The sequence below is a fragment of the Dendropsophus ebraccatus genome, chromosome 8 (assembly GCF_027789765.1).
Source record: "Dendropsophus ebraccatus isolate aDenEbr1 chromosome 8, aDenEbr1.pat, whole genome shotgun sequence".
In the NCBI taxonomy this organism is placed as follows: Eukaryota; Metazoa; Chordata; class Amphibia; order Anura; family Hylidae; genus Dendropsophus; species Dendropsophus ebraccatus.
The window spans coordinates 2661643-2683740 of record NC_091461.1 but is presented as its reverse complement, the minus strand read 5'-3'; the positions used below and the strand labels follow the sequence as shown (position 1 = coordinate 2683740).

The 22098-nt window shown below is 50.2% G+C and overlaps 2 protein-coding genes across 2 annotated transcripts; one reads left to right on the top strand and one right to left on the bottom strand.

Moving 5' to 3' along the window:
- Positions 1-275: 275 nt before the first annotated feature.
- CDK2AP2 (cyclin dependent kinase 2 associated protein 2) lies at positions 276-6404 on the top strand. The gene is made up of 4 exons (XM_069979596.1): positions 276-540; positions 3438-3538; positions 6033-6168; positions 6250-6404. The coding sequence occupies exons 1-4, from the start codon at positions 471-473 to the stop codon at positions 6315-6317; spliced, it is 375 nt and encodes a 124-aa protein (XP_069835697.1). The 5' UTR covers positions 276-470; the 3' UTR covers positions 6318-6404.
- Positions 5909-22062, bottom strand: AIP (aryl hydrocarbon receptor interacting protein). Its single transcript, XM_069979590.1, has 6 exons — positions 21922-22062; positions 14524-14703; positions 13329-13517; positions 8491-8667; positions 7984-8125; positions 5909-6887 (listed from the first exon to the last, which is right to left on the bottom strand). The coding sequence occupies exons 1-6, from the start codon at positions 22015-22017 to the stop codon at positions 6685-6687; spliced, it is 987 nt and encodes a 328-aa protein (XP_069835691.1). The 5' UTR covers positions 22018-22062; the 3' UTR covers positions 5909-6684.
- Between the last annotated feature and the right edge of the window lie 36 nt (positions 22063-22098).

The window sequence follows — 22098 nt, the reverse complement described above, 5'->3', positions numbered from 1 at the left end:
ACCGCTCGGCTTGTAGTCTGTTCCCATGGAGACACTGAAAACTCTGCGCTATAGTCCTCACACCTGACAGAGCTGCCACACTAGTGTGAACACCGCCTCCTAACATACAGGGACAATAAGGGCTATTTCTATTCACTGACAGCAGCTGAGAGTGAGGTGTGGATGAGATAACCGCACCATTACCGCACAATAAGCGCGCAGGTCCCGCCGTGTGTGAGGTGAGCGGAGGAAGCGGCGCCAATCTGAGGGGGCGGGGCCGGCGGGCACGCTGCGTCATGACGTCACCATGCGTAGGGGCCGCCGGAGCCGGGTGAGCTGAGGTGAGGGGGTAGAGAGCGGCCGGCGCCATTATCATCCGGACCGGGAGGCAGACAGCCGGGAACACGGGACAAGCGACCGGAGCCGTCACCGACAAGCCGAGAGCCGCCGCACAGCACCGGGGGAAGAGCCGCGAGCACACACCGGGCAGCATGTCCTACAAGCCCATCGCCCCGGCCCCGTCAGGGAGCAGCAGCGCCCCGGGCACCCCCGTCACCCCCGGTAAGAGCGGCCGTGTGCACAGGTGCTCCCGGTACCCATCGGTTACTGTACCATGCCCCGGTGTTCTCTGACCTATGACCCTCCGCTGGTCACAGAACCACAACTCCCATCATGCCCTGACAGAAGGCTGTGGTAGTCATGTGACCTCCAGAGCGCCACAGGTGGAGGACTCGGGGTATGACATCAGAGCCGTCGTGTGTGTGTGTATTACATAGAAGTGTAAATTAACCGGGGACCGACTGCTGGGTCCCAGGATCCGAGAGCGAGCTCCATGACGGCCCCCCCGTAGGCGGGGAGCTCTGTGCCGGGCCCCCCCGTAGGCGGGGAGCTCTGTGCCGGGCCCCCCCGTAGGCGGGGAGCTCTGTGCCGGGCCCCCCCGTAGGCGGGGAGCTCTGTGCCGGGCCCCCCCGTAGGCGGGGAGCTCTGTGCCGGGCCCCCCCGTAGGCGGGGAGCTCTGTGCCGGGCCCCCCCGTAGGCGGGGAGCTCTGTGCCGGGCCCCCCCGTAGGCGGGGAGCTCTGTGCCGGGCCCCCCCCTAGGCGGGGAGCTCTGTGCCGGGCCCCCCCGTAGGCGGGGAGCTCTGTGCCGGGCCCCTCCGTAGGCGGGGAGCTCTGTGCCGGGCCCCTCCGTAGGCGGGGAGCTCTGTGCCAGGCCCCCCCGTAGGCGGGGAGCTCTGTGCCGGGCCCCCCCCCGTAGGCGGGGAGCTCTGTGCCGGGCCCCTCCGTAGGCGGGGAGCTCTGTGCCGGGCCCCCCCCCCCCCCCGTAGGCGGGGAGCTCTGTGCCGGGCCCCCCCCGTAGGCGGGGAGCTCTGTGCCGGGCCCCCCCCCGTAGGCGGGGAGCTCTGTGCCGGGCCCCCCCGTAGGCGGGGAGCTCTGTGCCGGGCCCCCCCGTAGGCGGGGAGCTCTGTGCCGGGCCCCCCCGTAGGCGGGGAGCGCCGTTCTCAGCTCCTATAGATAGTGGGGCAGCAGTGGTCACACACAATCACCACTCCCGGACCCCCGGCAGCCATACTTGTCCCCAGTTCTACGTATATTGCATTGATGGTGGTCTGACTCCCTGCACCCCCAACAATCAGCAAATCTGAGGAGTGGCAGCACCTATAAGGTTTACGTGTTCATCCTTGTATCGCCATACTACGAGGAGTGGTGCTCTGAGGTACTGCAGCATGAACGGGACAGTGCTGAAAACTTCCATCTGCCACTGCCAGTAGTTTGGCCGTGGCCGAGCCCCTTCAAGCAGTCGATCAGTCGGGGTGCTGGGGGTCACCGTACACACAGATTTTAGTATAGTATCAGTCTGATGGGGACTGATAAAAAGGAAACCAGAGGGACCCCACTAAGTTCAATGGGATGTTTGTGTCTGTTGTGTATTGTACAGCTCAGTCTGTGGGCATATTCTCTATATACACTACTCTCTATATACACTACTCACTATATGTGCGGGATATTTGGCTGCTGCCGTATAACTGACCGCTTTGGGTGCTGGAAAACCTTCTCCCAGTATCGGATCCAGCTTTTCAAGGCACCCGGAGCGGCAGTCAGTTATACGGCAGCCTCACCAAATAGATTCTGCTAAGTTATTGTAGTGCAGACAGCATCGGGTACAGTTAGGACGTGGTTTGGCCAAGCATGGCCTTCATCAGGTACTACCACAAGCCGGCTGGTGAGTGACGGCTCTTCTCTGCTATTTGTTTAGTTAAAGTGACCGTGCCGGGGTGACAGGCTCCCGACCCCCCGTTAGAGCCCCCTATACTCACGTGATCCCGCCGGGTCCCGTTTCCTGAGCCGGTCGGGTCACGGAGATATCAGCGCCCGAAGCCTGGCGCACGCGCTGACAGGAGAGTCCGATGCCCGTAGAGAATGACGGAGCAAGCGCCGGGCTTTGGGCGCTGATATCTCCGTGACCCGACCGGCTCAGGAAACGGGACCCGGCGGGATCACGTGAGTATAGGGGGCTGTAACGGGGTCGGGAGCCTGTCACCCCGGCACGGGGGGTGACAGGTCTCCTTTAAGAAGCGCTTCCATACTATTGTAAATCCACTCATCTCTAGTGTTTACTACAACAACATGTCACGGCCTATAAATTGTCATTTGTCCTTATTGCCTGAGGCATGGCACCCCACTCCGCCTTATGGGCGGCCCTGAGGTCATCTAGGTTCCGGGTTACAGAGTTACCAGCCTCTACACAGCCACTCAGCTGATCCCATAGGTTTGGTATATGGTCAGGCGTAGAAAAAGATCAGCAGGAGACGCCGTTGTCAAGTTGTAATTGATGCTCGGGGGCACATGATGAGTTATAGCGACATCGACATGTTGTTGGGGTACACCCCATTACTGGAGCCAGAACCTTCTATGTTTCTCAGACATTTCACCTGCAGGCCAAACATCCCTAACTTTTGTGAGTGGTGTATTCAGGATTCGCTGTCCCTCACAGGAGCCTGTGATGTGTCCCTATATACTGCCCTTACTATACAGGAGCCTGTGATGTGTCCCTATATACTGCCCTTACTATACAGGAGCCTGTGATGTGTCCCTATATACTGCTCCTGTGATGTGTCCCTATATACTGCCCTTACTATACAGTAGCCTGTGATGTGTCCCTATATACTGCCCTTACTATACAGGAGCCTGTGATGTGTCCCTATATACTGCTCTTACTATACAGGAGCCTGTGATGTGTCCCTATATACTGCTCCTGTGATGTGTCCCTATATACTGCTCTTGTAGTAATCCTTCTACCTTTTTGTCACAAATCTTTCTCCATCCCCATCTGTGAATGCAGCCTTGTCCCTGTTTGTGTGGCCCCTGTAACCCCCCGTGGGCTTGTAATGCTTATACTGTGGGTTGATAGTTGTGTGCAGCCATAAACATCTCATCCCCTCATCTGATGTGGTTTGCAGTTCCGGGAGCCGCGGTCTCATCCCCTTCAGGAGCTGTATCAGTCTCCTCTTTCCGGCCCATCTTCAGTGACTTTGGACCCCCATCCATGGGCTTCCTTCAGGTGAGAATGTGTGGAGCTTATACACATAGTACAACATACTAGAGGGGCAAGTGGGAATGAAGGGGGGGTCACGGGTTGGGGTACACTGCTGCAACATTAAGTGGGAGGGGGGTTTTATGATCAAACATATGGCTGTAGGATCAGGTTAGTGGTGTCCACACATTAGAGGAGCAGGGGGACAGCTGTGTGGCCCTCACTACACTGAGCAGGTTCCTATGTGGTGGTCATCTGTTTTCGGCACGAGTCTCAGTTCACATGTGCATCACAGGTCCCGTTAAGAGTATTACAGATACCATTGGAAATGTTGGACACAATAGCTCAGCTCAGTTGCAGACAAATGTTACACAATGCGTTGGCTGTGACAGAAGGTTCGATGATGTCTGTAGTAGATGTAAGATGGAAAATCACTGGTGCTGGTATCAATCTGAGGGATAAGAACAGCTTGTGGTGGGCGGCAGTCACTGAGCAATGGCCTTTCGTCTTACACAGTACGTGTGGGACTCTGTTAGACCTGTTAAATGATGGATAGCACCAGTACTGCACTAATGTCCAATATGCAGAGGAGAGTGACCAAGGGAATGGCTGAGTTATGGGACCAATCAATGAAAGCACGACACAATCTCATTCATTGCTGTAAACTGTCTCAGATTGCCTGTATTATACAGTACATATACATCACCAGGATGCACTGACGGTAGCTGTCGGGAGGACGATGCATCTTTCATCTTCACCCGCTTAGGTCCAGCAAGTGCACAACTGAATAAAGACACCAGCTGCACTTCACAGATAGCGTTTGCATGGATAACATCCTCACGTCTGCATTGTTTTGAGGAACTCCGCCGTCTTTCGCCGCCATCTTTTCTTATATTTGAGAAAGATGGCAGAGTTCCTCGAAATGTTGCAGACCTATGGACATTATCCATGCAAACGCTATCCGTGGAGTGCAGCTGGTGTCTTTATTCAATTGTGGACTAATGGTGCGTTTACACAGAGATTTATCTGACAGATTTTTGAAGCCAAAGTCAAGAATGGATTTAAAAAGAGGAGAAATCTCAGTCTTTCCTTTCACTTGTTCCCTGTTTACAGTCTGTTCCTGGTTTTGGCTTCAAAGATCTGTCAGATAAATCTTTCTTTGTAAACGCACCATAAGACTTGCTGGACCTAAGCGGGCGAAGATGAAAGATGCATCGTCCTCCCGACAGCTGCCGTCAGTGCATCCTGGTGATGTATATGTACTGTATTATATAGGCAATCTGAGATAGTTTACTGCAATGAATGATTTAGTGTTGTGCTTTCATTGATTGGATTGGGAACAGTGATCCAATCAGGACCCGAGGACCAGGGAGTTTTCCTTTCAGACTGGCGCTGGTGCCACGATCAAACGGGCTAACCACGTGCAAGAGTACTAAGTTAGGTAACATATTCTTCTTTACTGTAAGGATTATTTAATGCATCAATGTGCTACCTAATATAGTACACTTGCACGTGGTTATCCTGTTTGATAGTGACACCAGCGCCGGTCTGATCCTCGGGTCCTGATCGGATCAATGCTCCTCATCTATGTCCACCAATCCTTTGGTGCTCCTGCCTTGGCTGCAGTGTCCTTATGCCAATAGCGCTCCATAGAGTTGTGCCTACTGTTTAGCACAACTCCACCAGGTGAGTGAGTTTTCTATCTTGAGCTCACCTTATACCTATGATAATACACTAGGAAGATCCCATTTCTCTGTTTTTATTGATAGGATTGAGCACTGGATAACAAGCTCCAAGTCTCACACCTGAAAGGTTGGGCAGCAGCATGGCTGGTCAGTCCAGCTTTTGTATTGGGTTACAGGACCAGGACAGGTTATCAAGTTTGGGGCTTTTTAGTTTAGAGACAAGATGTCTTAGGGGCGATCTGATCCCAATGTACAAATATATGAATGGACAGTACAGAGATCTTTGTAGTGGTCTCCTTACTCCTAGGTCTGTAACCATAACAAGGGGGCATCCTCTACGTCTAGAGTAAAGTAATTTAGGAGTGACACGATTATTATATTCGAGCGTTTAACCTCAGGCGAGATTACAAGCAGTTACCCATGTGTAACCCCCCCCCGATGTTAATTGGTGACGCGGCCGCTGTGATACAGGGCGAGGGCACGCGGCCGCTGTGATACAGGGCGAGGGCACGCGGCCGCTGTGATACAGGGCGAGGGCACGCGGCCGCTGTGATACAGGGCGAGGGCACGCGGCCGCTGTGATACAGGGCGAGGGCACGCGGCCGCTGTGATACAGGGCGAGGGCACGCGGCCGCTGTGATACAGGGCGAGGGCACTATTGCCGGTGCCCAGGAGGCAGATGGGAGTATCTTACACAGCAGGTACAGGAAGGTAGCAGGTAGATGTAACATTTATTGAGTACACAGACTGGCATGCAGTGATATAAATATACAAACAATATAAAATATTAATGTGTGAACATGGAAGGAGGTAAAAAATAAGCTTTCTATTACCAGGGAGTGAAGCCCGCTGTATCACAGGCCGTCTCCCAGGGGACTTACAGCGATCTACTGTCCGTCATTGAAGAGATGGGGCGAGAGATCAGACCGACTTACGCTGGGAGTAAAAGTGCAATGGAGAGATTAAAAAGAGGTGAGTGGAAAAACTATGGAAGAGCGTAAAGCAGATGATGCCATGTGACGCTGTGATAATCCCAGTCTTGTATCGCTGCAGGTATCATTCATGCCAGAGCTCTTGTGAGAGAATGCCTAGCCGAAACAGAACGCAACGCACGTACGTGACCTTCCTCCGACTCTGCACTTTGTCAAACACTTTCCACTTTTTATATATATATATATAAGCAAATAAAGTTACTCTTGTTGGCAGAATCCAGTGTGTGGTAAAGTGGGGGCCGGGGTGGTTCTCCTGGGACAGAAGATTTAGCAGTATACTGTAAGATGACAATGTCCAGCGCCTCCTTGTGGTTTAATAGCAGCCATGATCTCCGTCATAATGCCGCACAATAGAAGTACAATTCTATTAGCCACATGGCGCTTATACGTAGACATGGGTCAGCTAAAAGAATGACTTGAAGGCCACATTATATTGTGCAAGTCACCTGTTCACAATGGAGTATTGACCTAGAGATGACGGGGCCGCTGCCAGCAGTCATTTGAATATGCCCCGAAACCGGTCTTTGTCCTCTTGATCTTTTTCACTCATAAGTTTCTCAAGCTTCTTCAATTCTTTTGCAACCAGAGGAGCGAGGGATGGGTCCAGCTCTACAGCCCGGGCGAAGTCCTGCTCGGCCTCTGTTGCGTTCCAAACAGCAGCGTGCGCCCGTCCTCGCTTGAACAAGGCCTTTACGTTATCTAGAACAGAATACAGAGATGGCTCAGGCCAGGAGCAGGGTGGTGAGCAGTCATTTACAGTCCACCACTATAATGGATGACAAGTCAGCCACGTAATACCGCCACAACTTCATGCTGGATGCTTTACTAGATCTGTAATAAGATTCCCAAGCTACGAGGCGTGTTCATTAAACTGACAACAGTCTTTGTGGAAGGCCATCAAAACCAAGAGACGTGACCTGCTCACCAAAGATGTCTGCCGTCTACAAGACAATGCCTCTGTTCACAACTCATGTTTCCCACGTGTAAGCACACTCCTGCCGCTTGGTAATTTCACTGCGTCCCCCTTATTCACCGACCTCGCATTGTCTGACTTCCACCAATATTTTTTATTTTTATTTAAACTTTTTATTTTCTGCAGTATAACTACATCTTTAGCCAAATACCACTTAGTATCTTTGAAAGGCAAGACTACTTGTTTTATTTCAGCTTGAGTAAGGTAAATATGAATGTCTTCCACTTTTTAAAGAACCCCTTTGTGGATTTCTCTTTTGTGCGTGAGACTTCTAAATGATCATAGAGTAAGTATTTCTTGACCTAGGCTACCACTTCATCTGTAGATGGCATGTGTGGTTCTAACTAATGAGCAAGCAAGCAACGTTTTGCAACCGAAACAAAGATATGGTCCATTTACGCAGAAAGATTATCCGCCAAAGATTTGAAGCCAAAGCCAGGAACAGACTATAAACAGAGGTCAGGTCATAAAGGAAAGCCTGAGATTTCTCCTTTTCAAATCCATTCCTGGCTTTGGCTTCAAATCTTTGGCAGATAATCTGTCAGATAATCTCTGTGTAAATGGACCCTATGGTCGGCAAATAATCAGTTTGAGGGATATGAAGCAGAAGAAAATCAGGTTCTAGTGAGAGATTAACGCGTACATTGTAATTGTATAGTGTGGAGGAGCACTACCTACCCAAGTACTTGTTCAGTGTGGAGGAGCACTACCTACCCAAGTACTTGTTCAGTGTGGAGGAGCACTACCTACCCAAGTACTTGTTCAGTGTGGAGGAGCACTACCTACCCAAGTACTTGTTCAGTGTGGAGGAGCACTACCTACCTGAGTACTTGTTCAGTATGGAGGAGCAGTGCTCCAGCACTTGGTAGTATTCGCCCTCCAGCAGTTTGCACTGACAGAAGTTCAGAAGCAATGGTGTGATCTTAGTGTCGAGAGCGATCCAGTCCGGGGATCCTGGCTGCTCCTGAGATGATAAAACAGCATACGGTTAACACAGCGGTGGTGGTGCAGGCTCAACTCTGCTACATCAAAATAACTCCCTGACTGCGGGGAGCTATGACTTGAATATATGCAGACTGGTTCAGGCAGCACAGTTATATTTAGTGCTCCTAATATCTGGACTGTCATGGGGCAAAACCCTGCAAACATGGAGGTCAGCCCATACAGGCATCAAGAACTACTGCACTGTGGTATAGACTATGCCTATGGTACCATACTATGAGCAGGAGTATAGACGGTGGACGTTCTCATCTAATACCAAGCAAAGATCTTAAAGGAACAGAAAGGTACAATGATTGTTTAAATGCACAGGAGGCGCCACTGAGTTACCTTCATCTGCAGGGACTTCAAGCAGGCGATGGCCTCGTAGTATTTGGCAGCAGCTTCCGGGATGTTCCCCTCCTTGTACAGCTGATTTCCCTCCTGGTGGAGAAGAGGCACGGCGTCCAGCTTCTCCTCATCGGACATGGCCCACGCGTCCTGTCTGTACGAGCCCGGCTCCTCTACCTGCAAGAGAAGATCGTTGAAAGATACATCTACTCTTAGCCCCTTGAAGGGTGCAGACTCCCACAAGATGAAAGAACAGAATGTTAACTCCCCAGTGACCAGAGGAGCCTCCACCCGAGACATACAGCTGTGGACATTGGGAGGGAGCTGTCAGACTACTGTTTTTTATCGGCGTATAAGACTACTTTTTAACCCTGAAAAATCTTGTTGGGGGTCGTCTTATACGCTGGGTATGGTCGCCCCTTACGGCAGGAGCTCAAAAGTGGCCTGCCTCCCCCATGGGGTGACCATTTAAAAAAACAAAACATTAACTCATCCGGGCCCGTTCCAGGCCTCCGCACGTCGTCGTCTCCTCCGCTCCTGTTGCTGGTGCAGCCAGTGTGACGTACACTGACTGCGCTGGGGATGCCCAAAACTCTCCCCAGCAGCAGAGTGTCTAATCGGAGACGCTCGGCTGCTCAGGAGAGCTTCGGAAGAATGACAGAGGCTTCGGGAGGCTCCAGAAGTACCCGAAGCCTCTGTCATTCTAACAACGCTCTCCCGAGCGGCTCAGATTATCCATTGACTCGTAAATGGAGTTGGATACTGACTGCAGAAGCCACCTAAAGGTGTTATCCGAGTAACAAAAACAATATTCGAAACAATCCCCCTTCCCAATCCCACCCTATGTGTAATATACATGTATAACCGATCTTGCATCCTTTCCCTGTTTTTCCTCATCGGCTTTGTATGTCTAAAATCCTATACTCTGGGTCCACTCTGACCACGCTCAGCTCCCTCTTCCCTTTGTAGTCACAAGACGTGATCTCCTCTCTGGGGGCCAGGTTAGCTGTCTATTGACTTGGTAACCTGACCCGAGGAGACATTATCTGCATCATCTCCATGCACCTGTGTTGCTTCCATAGACTTACACAGGGCTCCAGACTAAAAAATTTACCTAGGAGCCATTGGCTCCTAACCTGAAAAATGTAGGCGCCAAATAGAATATTTGGTCGCCAACATTTTAAAACATGTAAAATTAATGTTATGTTAAATGGGACTTACTGTGTGCAGAGGCCACGGCAGCCTCCTCCTCCTCCTCCTTTAGATCCTTTCTTTTCTTAGTTTGAAAACGTTCAACATGGAAATTTGCAACTTGACAACCATATACAGTCTGACTCAGTACTTCAACTTTACTTGGCTAGCCTTTTAATGAGGCTTACTCTTCTGAACTTGAACTTAAAAGCTTGCAACTTGACAACAATATACAGTCCACTAGAATGTGTGAGGTGGTCTACAAGTCAGGTTCTGAGTCAGTGTATATACACACAGACACTGAGGGAAGTGGTACTGTGCAGTGTATATACACACAGACACTGAGGGAAGTGGTACTGTGCAGTGTATATACATACAGACACTGAGGGAAGTGGTACTGTGCAGTGTATATACACACAGACACTGAGGGAAGTGGTACTGTGCAGTGTATATACACACAGACACTGAGGGAAGTGGTACTGTGCAGTGTATATACACACAGACACTGAGGGAAGTGGTACTGTGCAGTGTATATACACACAGACACTGAGGGAAGTGGTACTGTGCAGTGTATATACATACAGACACTGAGGGAAGTGGTACTGTGCAGTGTATATACACACACACTGAGGGAAGTGGTACTGTGCAGTGTATACAGACGGACACTGAGGGAAGTGGTACTGTGCAGTGTATATACATACAGACACTGAGGGAAGTGGTACTGTGCAGTGTATATACACACAGACACTGAGGGAAGTGGTACTGTGCAGTGTATATACACACACACTGAGGGAAGTGGTACTGTGCAGTGTATACAGACGGACACTGAGGGAAGTGGTACTGTGCAGTGTATATACATACAGACACTGAGGGAAGTGGTACTGTGCAGTGTATATACATACAGACACTGAGGGAAGTGGTACTGTGCAGTCTATACATACACACTGAGGGAAGTGGTACTGTGCAGTGTATATACATACAGACACTGAGGGAAGTGGTACTGTGCAGTGTATATACACACAGACACTGAGGGAAGTGGTACTGTGCAGTGTATATACACACACACACTGAGGGAAGTGGTACTGTGCAGTGTATATACACACACACACACTGAGGGAAGTGGTACTGTGCAGTGTATATACACACACACACACTGAGGGAAGTGGTACTGTGCAGTGTATATACACACACACACACTGAGGGAAGTGGTACTGTGCAGTGTATATACACACCCTGAGGGAAGTGGTACTGTGCAGTGTATATACACACACTGAGGGAAGTGGTACTGTGCAGTGTATATACACACACACACACACTGAGGGAAGTGGTACTGTGCAGTGTATATACACACACTGAGGGAAGTGGTACTGTGCAGTGTATATACACACACACACACACTGAGGGAAGTGGTACTGTGCAGTGTATATACACACACACACACTAAGGGAAGTGGTACTGTGCAGTGTATACAGACACACTGAGGGAAGTGGTACTGTGCAGTGTATATACATACAGACACTGAGGGAAGTGGTACTGTGCAGTTTATATACATACACCCCCCCCCCCCCCCCCCGCACTGACTACCGCACCTGGCCGCCAACAGACACACTACCAATCCCCCGCCCAGGCCGCGGTCCCCCCACACAGATTAGTGGCCGGCCGCCACCCCTGCCGTCCCTCCGGTTGTACTCACACACACTATCCACAATCTTGGTGCTGCTGGGGTGCACTTGAAGAACCGCCGGGTGAGGGGGGGAGAGAGGCGCTGGAGGAGTGTGGCGCCTCTGCGGCCGTCCGTCCAATGAATGAAGGGACGTGCGGGATGACGTCACTGGAGAAGCGTGTCCCCGCACACGTCATCCAGCACGTCCGTCATTCATTGGACGGACGGCCGCAGAGGCGCCACGTGCTTCGGTGCAGCATGCGGAAGTCCTTAAAGAGACAGCCGCCGCCGGGGCCAGTCGATTAATAAATCTGGGCGCCATTTGCAAGATATCAGTCGCATTGGCGACCATTTTGGTCGCCATCTGGAGCCCTGTTACATGTGTCCCTGAGCCTAGGTCTCTGTAATATGAAGCGTAATAGTTCTATATCTGATTGCTGTCTTTCTGTCACAGCTCTGTATATTGTCTTATAGTTCTATATCTGATTGCCGTCAGTGAATGCAGCCATATGTACCTGTCTTTGTGTCACAGCTCTGTTTAGTGTAAGTGTTATGGATGTTCTTAGATTCTGGACAGAACTAGAATGTTTTCATACACAGTGAGCAAGCAGAGATCTAAACTTATACTACATCCCCATCCCTGGTAAACAGATGCTATTATGCAGCACATAGCTACACCATGGGGGCGTCAGCTCTGCTACACCATCAGCTCTGCTACACCATCAGCTAGTATAGAATACATATTGGGGTGATGTGATGCAAAGTCAGTGAATAAAACAGCCCTGTGGTTACTGTGCAATAGTAATGACAGCAGTGGGCAGGAAAGAAAGCTAAGGGGGCGAGTACACAAACCGACCAATCAGGGAGATGCATGATGGGAAATGTAGTTTGCTATCCTGGATATAGATCGGCTTTTTGAAAAACATCTAACACAGGAACGACAGCAGCTAAAAAGACAGGAGAAGGCTCAGAATACTCAGGGGGACTTGGGGAGTAAGACCAGCTAGCAATTCATAAAGGAGTAGATGACCCCTTTAATATCGTGGTTTTAATTTTCTCCAACAGGAGCCGCCCCTTGGCTTGGTCCTTCCCTGGAGGGATATCTGGCCAGACCCGTGTTTCGAGGCTCCACTGACTTTTTGCAGAATAGGATTCTTTGCTATACTGGAGTCGCATCTAATGTTCTGGCTTTTTGGGATTGAAATTGTAAAGAAAAAAAAATTCACAGCCAGCAGGTTTACTGTTCAGGTCATCTGAATAGAAATTGTTTCAACAAATCTGTGTGAATGGACCCTTAGGTGGAACCTAAGGGCCCTGTTACCTGGAGCGATAATTTGCTAAATTGGGCCAATTCGGCAGATTATCGCTCCACATAACAGGCAATGATCATCTGAAGAAAAAAAATTATCGGGTGATTGTTGCCTTTTAAACATGGTTGGCCGCTTAGCCAATGACTGGCTGAGATGGGACAGTGCAGCGACCAGTGATTGGCTGAGTGGCCTGACACTGCACAGATGGAAGCAACTAGAAGAACACCGGGGAGTGCAGACAGGTATTACTTCATTATTTTACACTTTTAAACCATGACTGCACAGACATCGTCACACAGCAAGGGCTGCACAGACATCACTAATGATAGATACATAGAGAGATTATATATAAATACATACATATATACACACAACCCTTACTGCACAATCATGGAGCCATGTACCTAGTAGACAGTTTACATGTATTGTTGGGCCGTCTATATGGCCGTAAGAAGCATCTAACCTGCTGATATGTCCCTATAGCCCAAACAGCGCTGAGGAGGAAAGCTTCTTATCTTCATCCTTTGGGCCATTTTCCGGTAGTCCCTCCCTCAGTGCGGCACTGATGGAGTAGGGGAGTGGCTGCCCGGCAGGTCATGTACTTGGATCTATCTGTATCTGACCTCTCGCTCCGAGCTGAGGACACTATACCTGAAGTTTAGACCTCTTATTACCTTCAGCAGAGTGATGACGAATATCAGGGGCTGAGGCTCCTTCTGCAGAGCATCCAGGTCTGGAAAACCAAGGGAGTGGTCATGAAGCTGCGCAATCCCTCCACAGCAGTGCCGCTGGCCATCACGAGGGTCCTGTCCGGCCGCAATCCGGCGCAAGCTACGCGATACTTGAGGGTATTCAATGACGTGCTGGAAAAGGATTGAATAGATCAGCATAATATATCTGTACTAAATCACCCGTGTATATGGAGCCCACCAACCCCGAGACACCCAAACTATACACAGCACCTCCCCATAGCTGGAATGGGGGTGGGGCTTGTATAGGGCAGGAATGTGACAGAGATGAAGGTGGTGACTCGGCCTCCTGATCCCCCACACTTTAATCTGCTCAATCATCTGTGAGGTCTGTGGAGTAAAGGGGGCATCACAAGGCTATGTGGTCAAGGGGGAAGTAACATTACAGGGCTAGGGGGGTCCAGGCTCAGGGATTAGGGGGGGGATTTGTGAAAGGTGGGAAACACATCACAGGGCTATGGAGGCCAGACTCGGGTGGGGAGAAGGTTGGAAACACATCACAGGGCTATGGAGACCAGACTCGGGTGGGGAGAAGGTTGGAAACACATCACAGGGTTATGGGGCCTGGGAGGGTGATGGGTGACACACCACAGGGCCATGCTTTCACACTAGCTAAAATTTTAGCCATATCCTCAGCTCTGAGTAAGAGAGGAGACGCACTGGTAGGGTTCCCACTTGTACCAAATACCGGTAGTCACAGTCACTGATGGCGGGATGGGGGTGGGTGGGTGTTACTGTTGGGAGTAAATAAAGGCTTGGTCAAACAGACAAGGCTTTTCTGGTCATCAGGTCTATAGACATCTAGCAGTGCATCTCCTCTCTTACGGAGCACCGGTTATCCCGCTCCATGGAAGGCCCCCCCATCACCCCCCAGCGGTGCTATGCTTGGAGCATGGCTCCACACAGTGAGTCCAATGTAACCCTGCTTCTAATGCCCACGGCTAGCTGCAGGCTCACACTATTTGTCTTTGGGGGGTTTTTCTTCTATTTTAGTGCACTTTTTTTATCTCAAAAATAGAAAGAAAAACCAAGCAGCTAATCTGAGAGTTTTTCTGGAGCTGTGGGGGCCCGGAGGCTGCAATGTTACGGCCGCCTGTATTGTATAGAAAGGTTCGCTCACCGGAATGTCACACAGGAACTCGGCCACCTCGCCTTCTTTCATGCTGCGGATGATGGTCTCCCATACGGGCAGCTTGAACTTCTTGCCTATGATCAGCTCCATGGGCTTATCTCTGGTGGAGCTGTCATCCAGCACGGTGCGTTTCTCGTCACACAGGAGGCTGCGATAGTGGAATGTGGCCTAGAGGACACAACAATCACGCCTTACTCTTCATTCCCCCACATACAGCAGATCTGAGCGGCCGACAGTCTAACAGTTTCCCGGCTCCCAGCACAATACAGATACGTCACTGCAGAAACACTCTGTTACCGACTACCACGGGGGAGGTGGGGGGGGGGGGGGGGGGGGGGGGGGTGTGCAGGCCGGGGCATCACAGCCGGGGGCTCCCACACTGAGGATTCCCCTGTCTGCCAGCAGCATCTGCTTCGGTGGTCTCAGTGCGGGCATACATGATCCGTCATGGATGGCATGTAACCCTACATCTCAGTTACAGAGAGATCAGCAGATCAGCCCGGTCTGCCCTGACTCACAGAGCAGTATAATAGCTGGGTGGGCAGGCATTATATTATATTATACTGCTCCACGAGGCCTCACTGATCATCACTAGATAGATGCAAGGACACAAATTGCCCCCAGCCCCCCGATGTCTGTATATCCCCGATAACAGTGCCAGACTGCCCCCGATGTCTGTATATCCCCGATAACAGTGCCAGACTGCCCCCGATGTCTGTATATCTCCGATAACCGTGCCAGACTGCCCCCGATGTCTGTATATCCCCGATAACAGTGCCAGACTGCCCCCGATGTCTGTATATCCCCGATAACAGTGCCAGACTGCCCCCGATGTCTGTATATCCCCGATAACCGTGCCAGACTGCCCCCTGATGTCTATATACCCCTGATAACAGACTGTACAGATCACTTTACAGCAGTCTCCTCTTTATCATCACAGACAGAACAGAAGGCCGCAGTATATTACCCTCAAGACTATTATAATAAGGAGAGAAGATGCGTATATAACAAATCCCTTACACAGTATGACGCTTCTGATGGCACCATGTAGAGTGATACACTGTATCCACGACGCCTGCTGAGATACACACAGCTACACTGTATCCACGACACCTGATGAGATACACACAGCTACACTGTAATCCAAGACAGCTACACTGTATCCACAACGCCTGCTTGAGATACACAGAGCTACACTGTATCCACGACGCCTGCTGAGATACACAGAGCTACACTGTATCCACGACTCCTGCTGAGATACACAGAGCTACACTGTATCCACAACGCCTGCTGAGATACACGCAGCTACACTGTATCCACCACTCCTGCTGAGATACATGCAGCTACACTGTATGCACGACGCCTGCTGAGATACATGCAGCTACACTGTATGCACGATGCCTGCTGAGATACACACAGCTACAATGTAATCCAAGACAGCTACACTGTATCCACAACGCCTGCTTGAGATACACAGAGCTACACTGTATCCATGACTCCTGCTGAGATACACAGAGCAACACTGTATCCACCACTCCTGCTGAGATACACGCAGCTACACTGTATCCACCACTCCTGCTGAGATACACGCAGCTACACTGTATCCACCACTCCTGCTGAGATACACACAGCTACACTGTATTCACCACTCGTGCTGAGATACACGCAGCTACACTGTATCCACCACTCGTGCTGAGATACACGCAGCTACGCTGTATCCACCACTCCTGCTGAGATACACGCAGCTACACTGTATCCACCACTCCTGCTGAGATACACACAGAGCTACACTGTATCCACCACTCCTGCTGAGATACACACAGAGCTACACTGTATCCACCACTCCTGCTGAGATACACACAGAGCTACACTATATCCATGAAGCCTGCTGAGATACCCCATGGATACAGTGTAGCTGTGTGTAAGATTGCTAGGGGTAATGCTGCGTTTACACGGAAAGATTATCGTGCGAATTTGCACTATAACGATCGAAACAATAATCGTACATGTAAACGCGGCGAATCAAACGACGAGCGAGAAATTGTTCATTTTGATCTTACAACATGTTCTTAAATCATTGTTCGCAAATAATTTGCAGATCGTTCCGTGTAAACAGTCGTTCACCGATTAAACCTATGTGCGAGATAGGCTTAGGGTCCATTTACACAGAAAGATTATCTGACAGATTATCTGCCAAAGATTTGAAGCCAAAGCCAGGAATGGATTTGAAACAAGAAGAAATCTCAGTCTTTCCTTTAAAATCTGTTCTCTGTTTATAGTCTGTTTCTGGCTTTGGCTTCAAATCTTTGGCAGATAATCTGTCAGATAATCTTACTGTGTAAATGGACCCTTAAGCGATGGCAAAACGATTTATTGATAAAACGTCTAAACACTGATCGTTATAAAAAAAAAAAAAGTTACTTCGAAATCGTTAATCGTACGATCGGGCGAATTATCGCTCCGTGTAAACGCAGCATAACTAGCTGATCTATTGGGGTCCCGGACCCCCAGCAATCCGGAGAGTCGTCCCTGGAAGGCCTGAAGTGCTGAGCTCAGTGATATATGAAATCCCCATAGAGACTGCAGGGATTGTAGATGCTTATAGATGAGGCAACCCGGGTGTACGGCGCGTGATCAGCCAAGGCCACAGAAGATGGAGGCCGCCCTAGGGAGTCCTGGTAACCATGGATACAGCTGTCACCTCCTGACAGCCATAGGGTACACACGTCACCTACTGACAGCCATAGCATACACATGTCACCTCCTGACAGCCATAGGGTACACATGTCACCTCCTGACAGCCATAGCATACACATGTCACCTCCTGACAGCCATAGGGTACACATGTCACCTCCTGACAGCCATAGCATACACATGTCACCTCCTGACAGCCATAGGGTACACATGTCACCTCCTGACAGCCATAGCATACACATGTCACCTCCTGACAGCCATAGCATACACATGTCACCTCCTGACAGCCATAGCATACACATGTTACCTCCTGACAGCCATAGCATACACATGTTACCTCCTGACAGCCATAGGTCACACATGTTACCTCCTGACAGCCATAGCATACACATGTTACCTCCTGACAGCCATAGCATACACATGTTACCTCCTGACAGCCATAGCGTACACATGTCACCTCCTGACAGCCATAGCATACACATGTTACCTCCTGACAGCCATAGCATACACGTTACCTCCTGACAGCCATAGCATACACATGTCACCTCCTGACAGCCATAGGTTACACGTTACCTCCTGACAGCCATAGCATACACATGTCACCTCCTGACAGCCATAGGATACACATGTTACCTCCTGACAGCCATAGCATACACATGTCACCTCCTGACAGCCATAGCATACACATGTCACCTCCTGACAGCCATAGCGTACACATGTTACCTCCTGACAGCCATAGCGTACACATGTCACCTCCTGACAGCCATAGCGTACACACGTTACTTCCTGACAGCCATAGCATACACGTTACCTCCTGACAGCCATAGCATACACATGTCACCTCCTGACAGCCATAGGATACACATGTCACCTCCTGACAGCCATAGGGTACACATGTTACCTCCTGACAGCCATAGGATACACATGTTACCTCCTGACAGCCATAGCATACACATGTTACCTCCTGACAGCCATAGCATACACATGTTACCTCCTGACAGCCATAGGATACACGTCACCTCCTGACAGCCATAGGATACACGTCACCTCCTGACAGCCATAGGATACACGTCACCTCCTGACAGCCATAGGATACACGTCACCTCCTGACAGCCATAGGATACACATGTTATATCCTGACAGCCATAGCATACACATGTTATATCCTGACAGCCATAGCATACACATGTTACCTCCTGACAGCCATAGCATACACACACGTTACCTCCTGACAGCCATAGCATACACATGTTACCTCCTGACAGCCATAGCATACACATGTTACCTCCTGACAGCCATAGCATACACATGTTACCTCCTGACAGCCATAGCATACACATGTTACCTCCTGACAGCCATAGCATACACATGTCACCTCCTGACAGCCATAGCATACACATGTCACCTCCTGACAGCCATAGCATACACATGTTACCTCCTGACAGCCATAGCATACACATGTTACCTCCTGACAGCCATAGCATACACATGTTACCTCCTGACAGCCATATGGTACACATGTTACCTCCTGACAGCCATAGCATACGCATGTTACCTCCTGACAGCCATAGGATACACATGTCACCTCCTGACAGCCATAGGGTACACATGTTACCTCCTGACAGCCATAGCATACACATGTTACCTGCTGACAGCCATAGCATACACATGTTACCTGCTGACAGCCATAGCATACACGTTACCTCCTGACAGCCATAGCATACACGTTACCTCCTGACAGCCATAGGGTACACATGTTACCTCCTGACAGCCATAGCCTACACATGTTACCTCCTGACAGCCATAGCATACACGTTACCTCCTGACAGCCATAGGATACACACGTTACCTCCTGACAGCCATAGGGTACACATGTTACCTCCTGACAGCCATAGCATACACATGTCACCTCCTGACAGCCATAGGGTACACATGTTATCTCCTGACAGCCATAGCATACAAATGTTACCTCCCGACAGCCATAGCATACACGTTACCTCCTGACAGCCATAGCGTACACATGTTACCTCCTGACAGCCATAGCGTACACATGTTACCTCCTGACAGCCATAGCATACACACGTTACCTCCTGACAGCCATAGGATACACACGTTACCTCCTGACAGCCATAGCATACACATGTTACCTCATGACAGCCATAGCATACACATGTTACCTCATGACAGCCATAGCATACACATGTTACCTCCTGACAGCCATAGCATACACATGTTACCTCCTGACAGCCATAGCATACACATGTTACCTCCTGACAGCCATAGGGTACACATGTTACCTCCTGACAGCCATAGCGTACACATGTTACCTCCTGACAGCCATAGGGTACACATGTTACCTCCTGACAGCCATAGCGTACACACGTCACCTCCTGACAGCCATAGCATACACATGTTACCTCCTGACAGCCATAGGATACACGTCACCTCCTGACAGCCATAGGATACACGTCACCTCCTGACAGCCATAGCATACACATGTTACCTCCTGACAGCCATAGGGTACACATGTTACCTCCTGACAGCCATAGGGTACACATGTTACCTCCTGACAGCCATAGCATACACATGTCACCTCCTGACAGCCATAGCATACACATGTCACCTCCTGACAGCCATAGCATACACATGTTACCTCCTGACAGCCATAGCATACACATGTTACCTCCTGACAGCCATAGCATACACATGTTACCTCCTGACAGCCATAGCATACACATGTTACCTCCTGACAGCCATAGCATACACATGTTACCTCCTGACAGCCATAGCATACACATGTCACCTCCTGACAGCCATAGCATACACATGTCACCTCCTGACAGCCATAGGGTACACACGTCACCTCCTGACAGCCATAGGATACACATGTTACCTCCTGACAGCCATAGCATACACATGTTACCTCCTGACAGCCATAGCATACACATGTTATATCCTGACAGCCATAGCATACACATGTTACCTCCTGACAGCCATAGCGTACACATGTTACCTCCTGACAGCCATAGCATACACATGTTACCTCCTGACAGCCATAGGGTACACATGTTACCTCCTGACAGCCATAGCATACACACGTTACCTCCTGACAGCCATAGCATACACGTCACCTCCTGACAGCCATAGGGTACACATGTTACCTCCTGACAGCCATAGCGTACACATGTTACCTCCTGAGAGCCATAGCGTACACATGTTACCTCCTGACAGCCATAGCGTACACATGTTACCTCCTGACAGCCATAGCATACACATGTCACCCCCTGACAGCCATAGCATACACATGTTACCTCCTGACAGCCATAGCATACACATGTTACCTCCTGACAGCCATAGGAGACACATGTTACCTCCTGACAGCCATAGCATACACGTTACCTCCTGACAGCCATAGGGGACACATGTTACCTCCTGACAGCCATAGCATACACATGTTACCTCCTGACAGCCATAGGGTACACATGTCACCTCCTGACAGCCATAGCATACACATGTTACCTCCTGACAGCCATAGCATACACATGTTACCTCCTGACAGCCATAGGATACACACGTTACCTCCTGACAGCCATAGCCTACACATGTTACCTCGTGACAGCCATAGCGTACACATGTTACCTCCTGACAGCCATAGCGTACACAGGTTACCTCCTGACAGCCATAGCATACACATGTTACCTCCTGACAGCCATAGCATACACACGTTACCCCCTGACAGCCATAGCATACACATGTTACCTCCTGACAGCCATAGCATACACATGTTACCTCCTGACAGCCATAGCATACACATGTTACCTCCTGACAGCCATAGCATACACACGTCACCTCCTGACACCCATAGCGTACACATGTTACCTCCTGACAGCCATAGGGTACACATGTTACCTCCTGACAGCCATAGCGTACACATGTTACCTCCTGACAGCCATAGGGTACACATGTTACCTCCTGACAGCCATAGCATACACACGTCACCTCCTGACACCCATAGCATACACATGTTACCTCCTGACAGCCATAGCCTACACATGTTACCTCCTGACAGCCATAGCATACACACGTTACCCCCTGACAGCCATAGCATACACATGTTACCTCCTGACAGCCATAGCATACACATGTTACCTCCTGACAGCCATAGCATACACATGTTACCTCCTGACAGCCATAGGGTACACATGTTACCTCCTGACAGCCATAGCATACACACGTCACCTCCTGATAGGTATATGTTATATCCTGACAGCCATAGGCTGTATCCATGTTCTTCATCAGCCACCGGTTATCACACGCTCGGGTTCAGTCATCTCTATAGACAATTCATCTCCCGCCATGTGACCTGTAGGTGCCCTATCCTGGGGTCTGTGTTGTTTCAGGGGCTGGTCTACCTAGCTGTAGCCACGCCCTCTTGTTTAAGCCACGCCCCCGCGGGACTGTAGGGCTCCTGTTATCACAAAGCTTTATTCGTATAGCTACAGCAGTTATACCAGCAGCCTATGATAGAGGAACAGTCTCTGGTGTGTTCTATGATACGTAAAACATCTATCACCAGCAATATGCGCTTATCATGAGGCCAGCGGTGACGTCACGTCTGCAGGTGACGTCACGTCAGCTCCAGCCTGCGGTTTACGGCCCGGCCTGCACGATCTGACGCACAACACATTTTACCTTTGTGCCGTCTCGATATTCCGATAATGCGGCATTGCTGGGCGTTGTGGTGCGTTTCCTTATCCCCTCACCGAGAGCCACTGCCCCTGTCGCCATCTTCACCGGGTTATGACGTCCATACACGGAGAGGGAGGAGGGGTGCGCATGCGCCGGGGGTCCCGTCTGGCGGCGCTCGCT

Excerpts from the sequence above, each read along its gene's own strand:
- CDK2AP2 (XM_069979596.1), top strand. The coding sequence starts at position 471 with ATGTCCTACAAGCCCATCGCCCCGGCCCCGTCAGGGAGCAGCAGCGCC. Across the intron at positions 541-3,437 it reads GGGCACCCCCGTCACCCCCG|TTCCGGGAGCCGCGGTCTCA; the intron begins GTAAGAGCGGCC and ends TGTGGTTTGCAG. Across the intron at positions 6,169-6,249 it reads AATGGAGAGATTAAAAAGAG|GTATCATTCATGCCAGAGCT; the intron begins GTGAGTGGAAAA and ends GTATCGCTGCAG.
- AIP (XM_069979590.1), bottom strand. The coding sequence starts at position 22,017 with ATGGCGACAGGGGCAGTGGCTCTCGGTGAGGGGATAAGGAAACGCACC. Across the intron at positions 14,704-21,921 it reads AATATCGAGACGGCACAAAG|GCCACATTCCACTATCGCAG; the intron begins GTAAAATGTGTT and ends TGTGTCCTCTAG. Across the intron at positions 6,888-7,983 it reads CATACTGAACAAGTACTCAG|ATAACGTAAAGGCCTTGTTC; the intron begins GTAGGTAGTGCT and ends ATTCTGTTCTAG.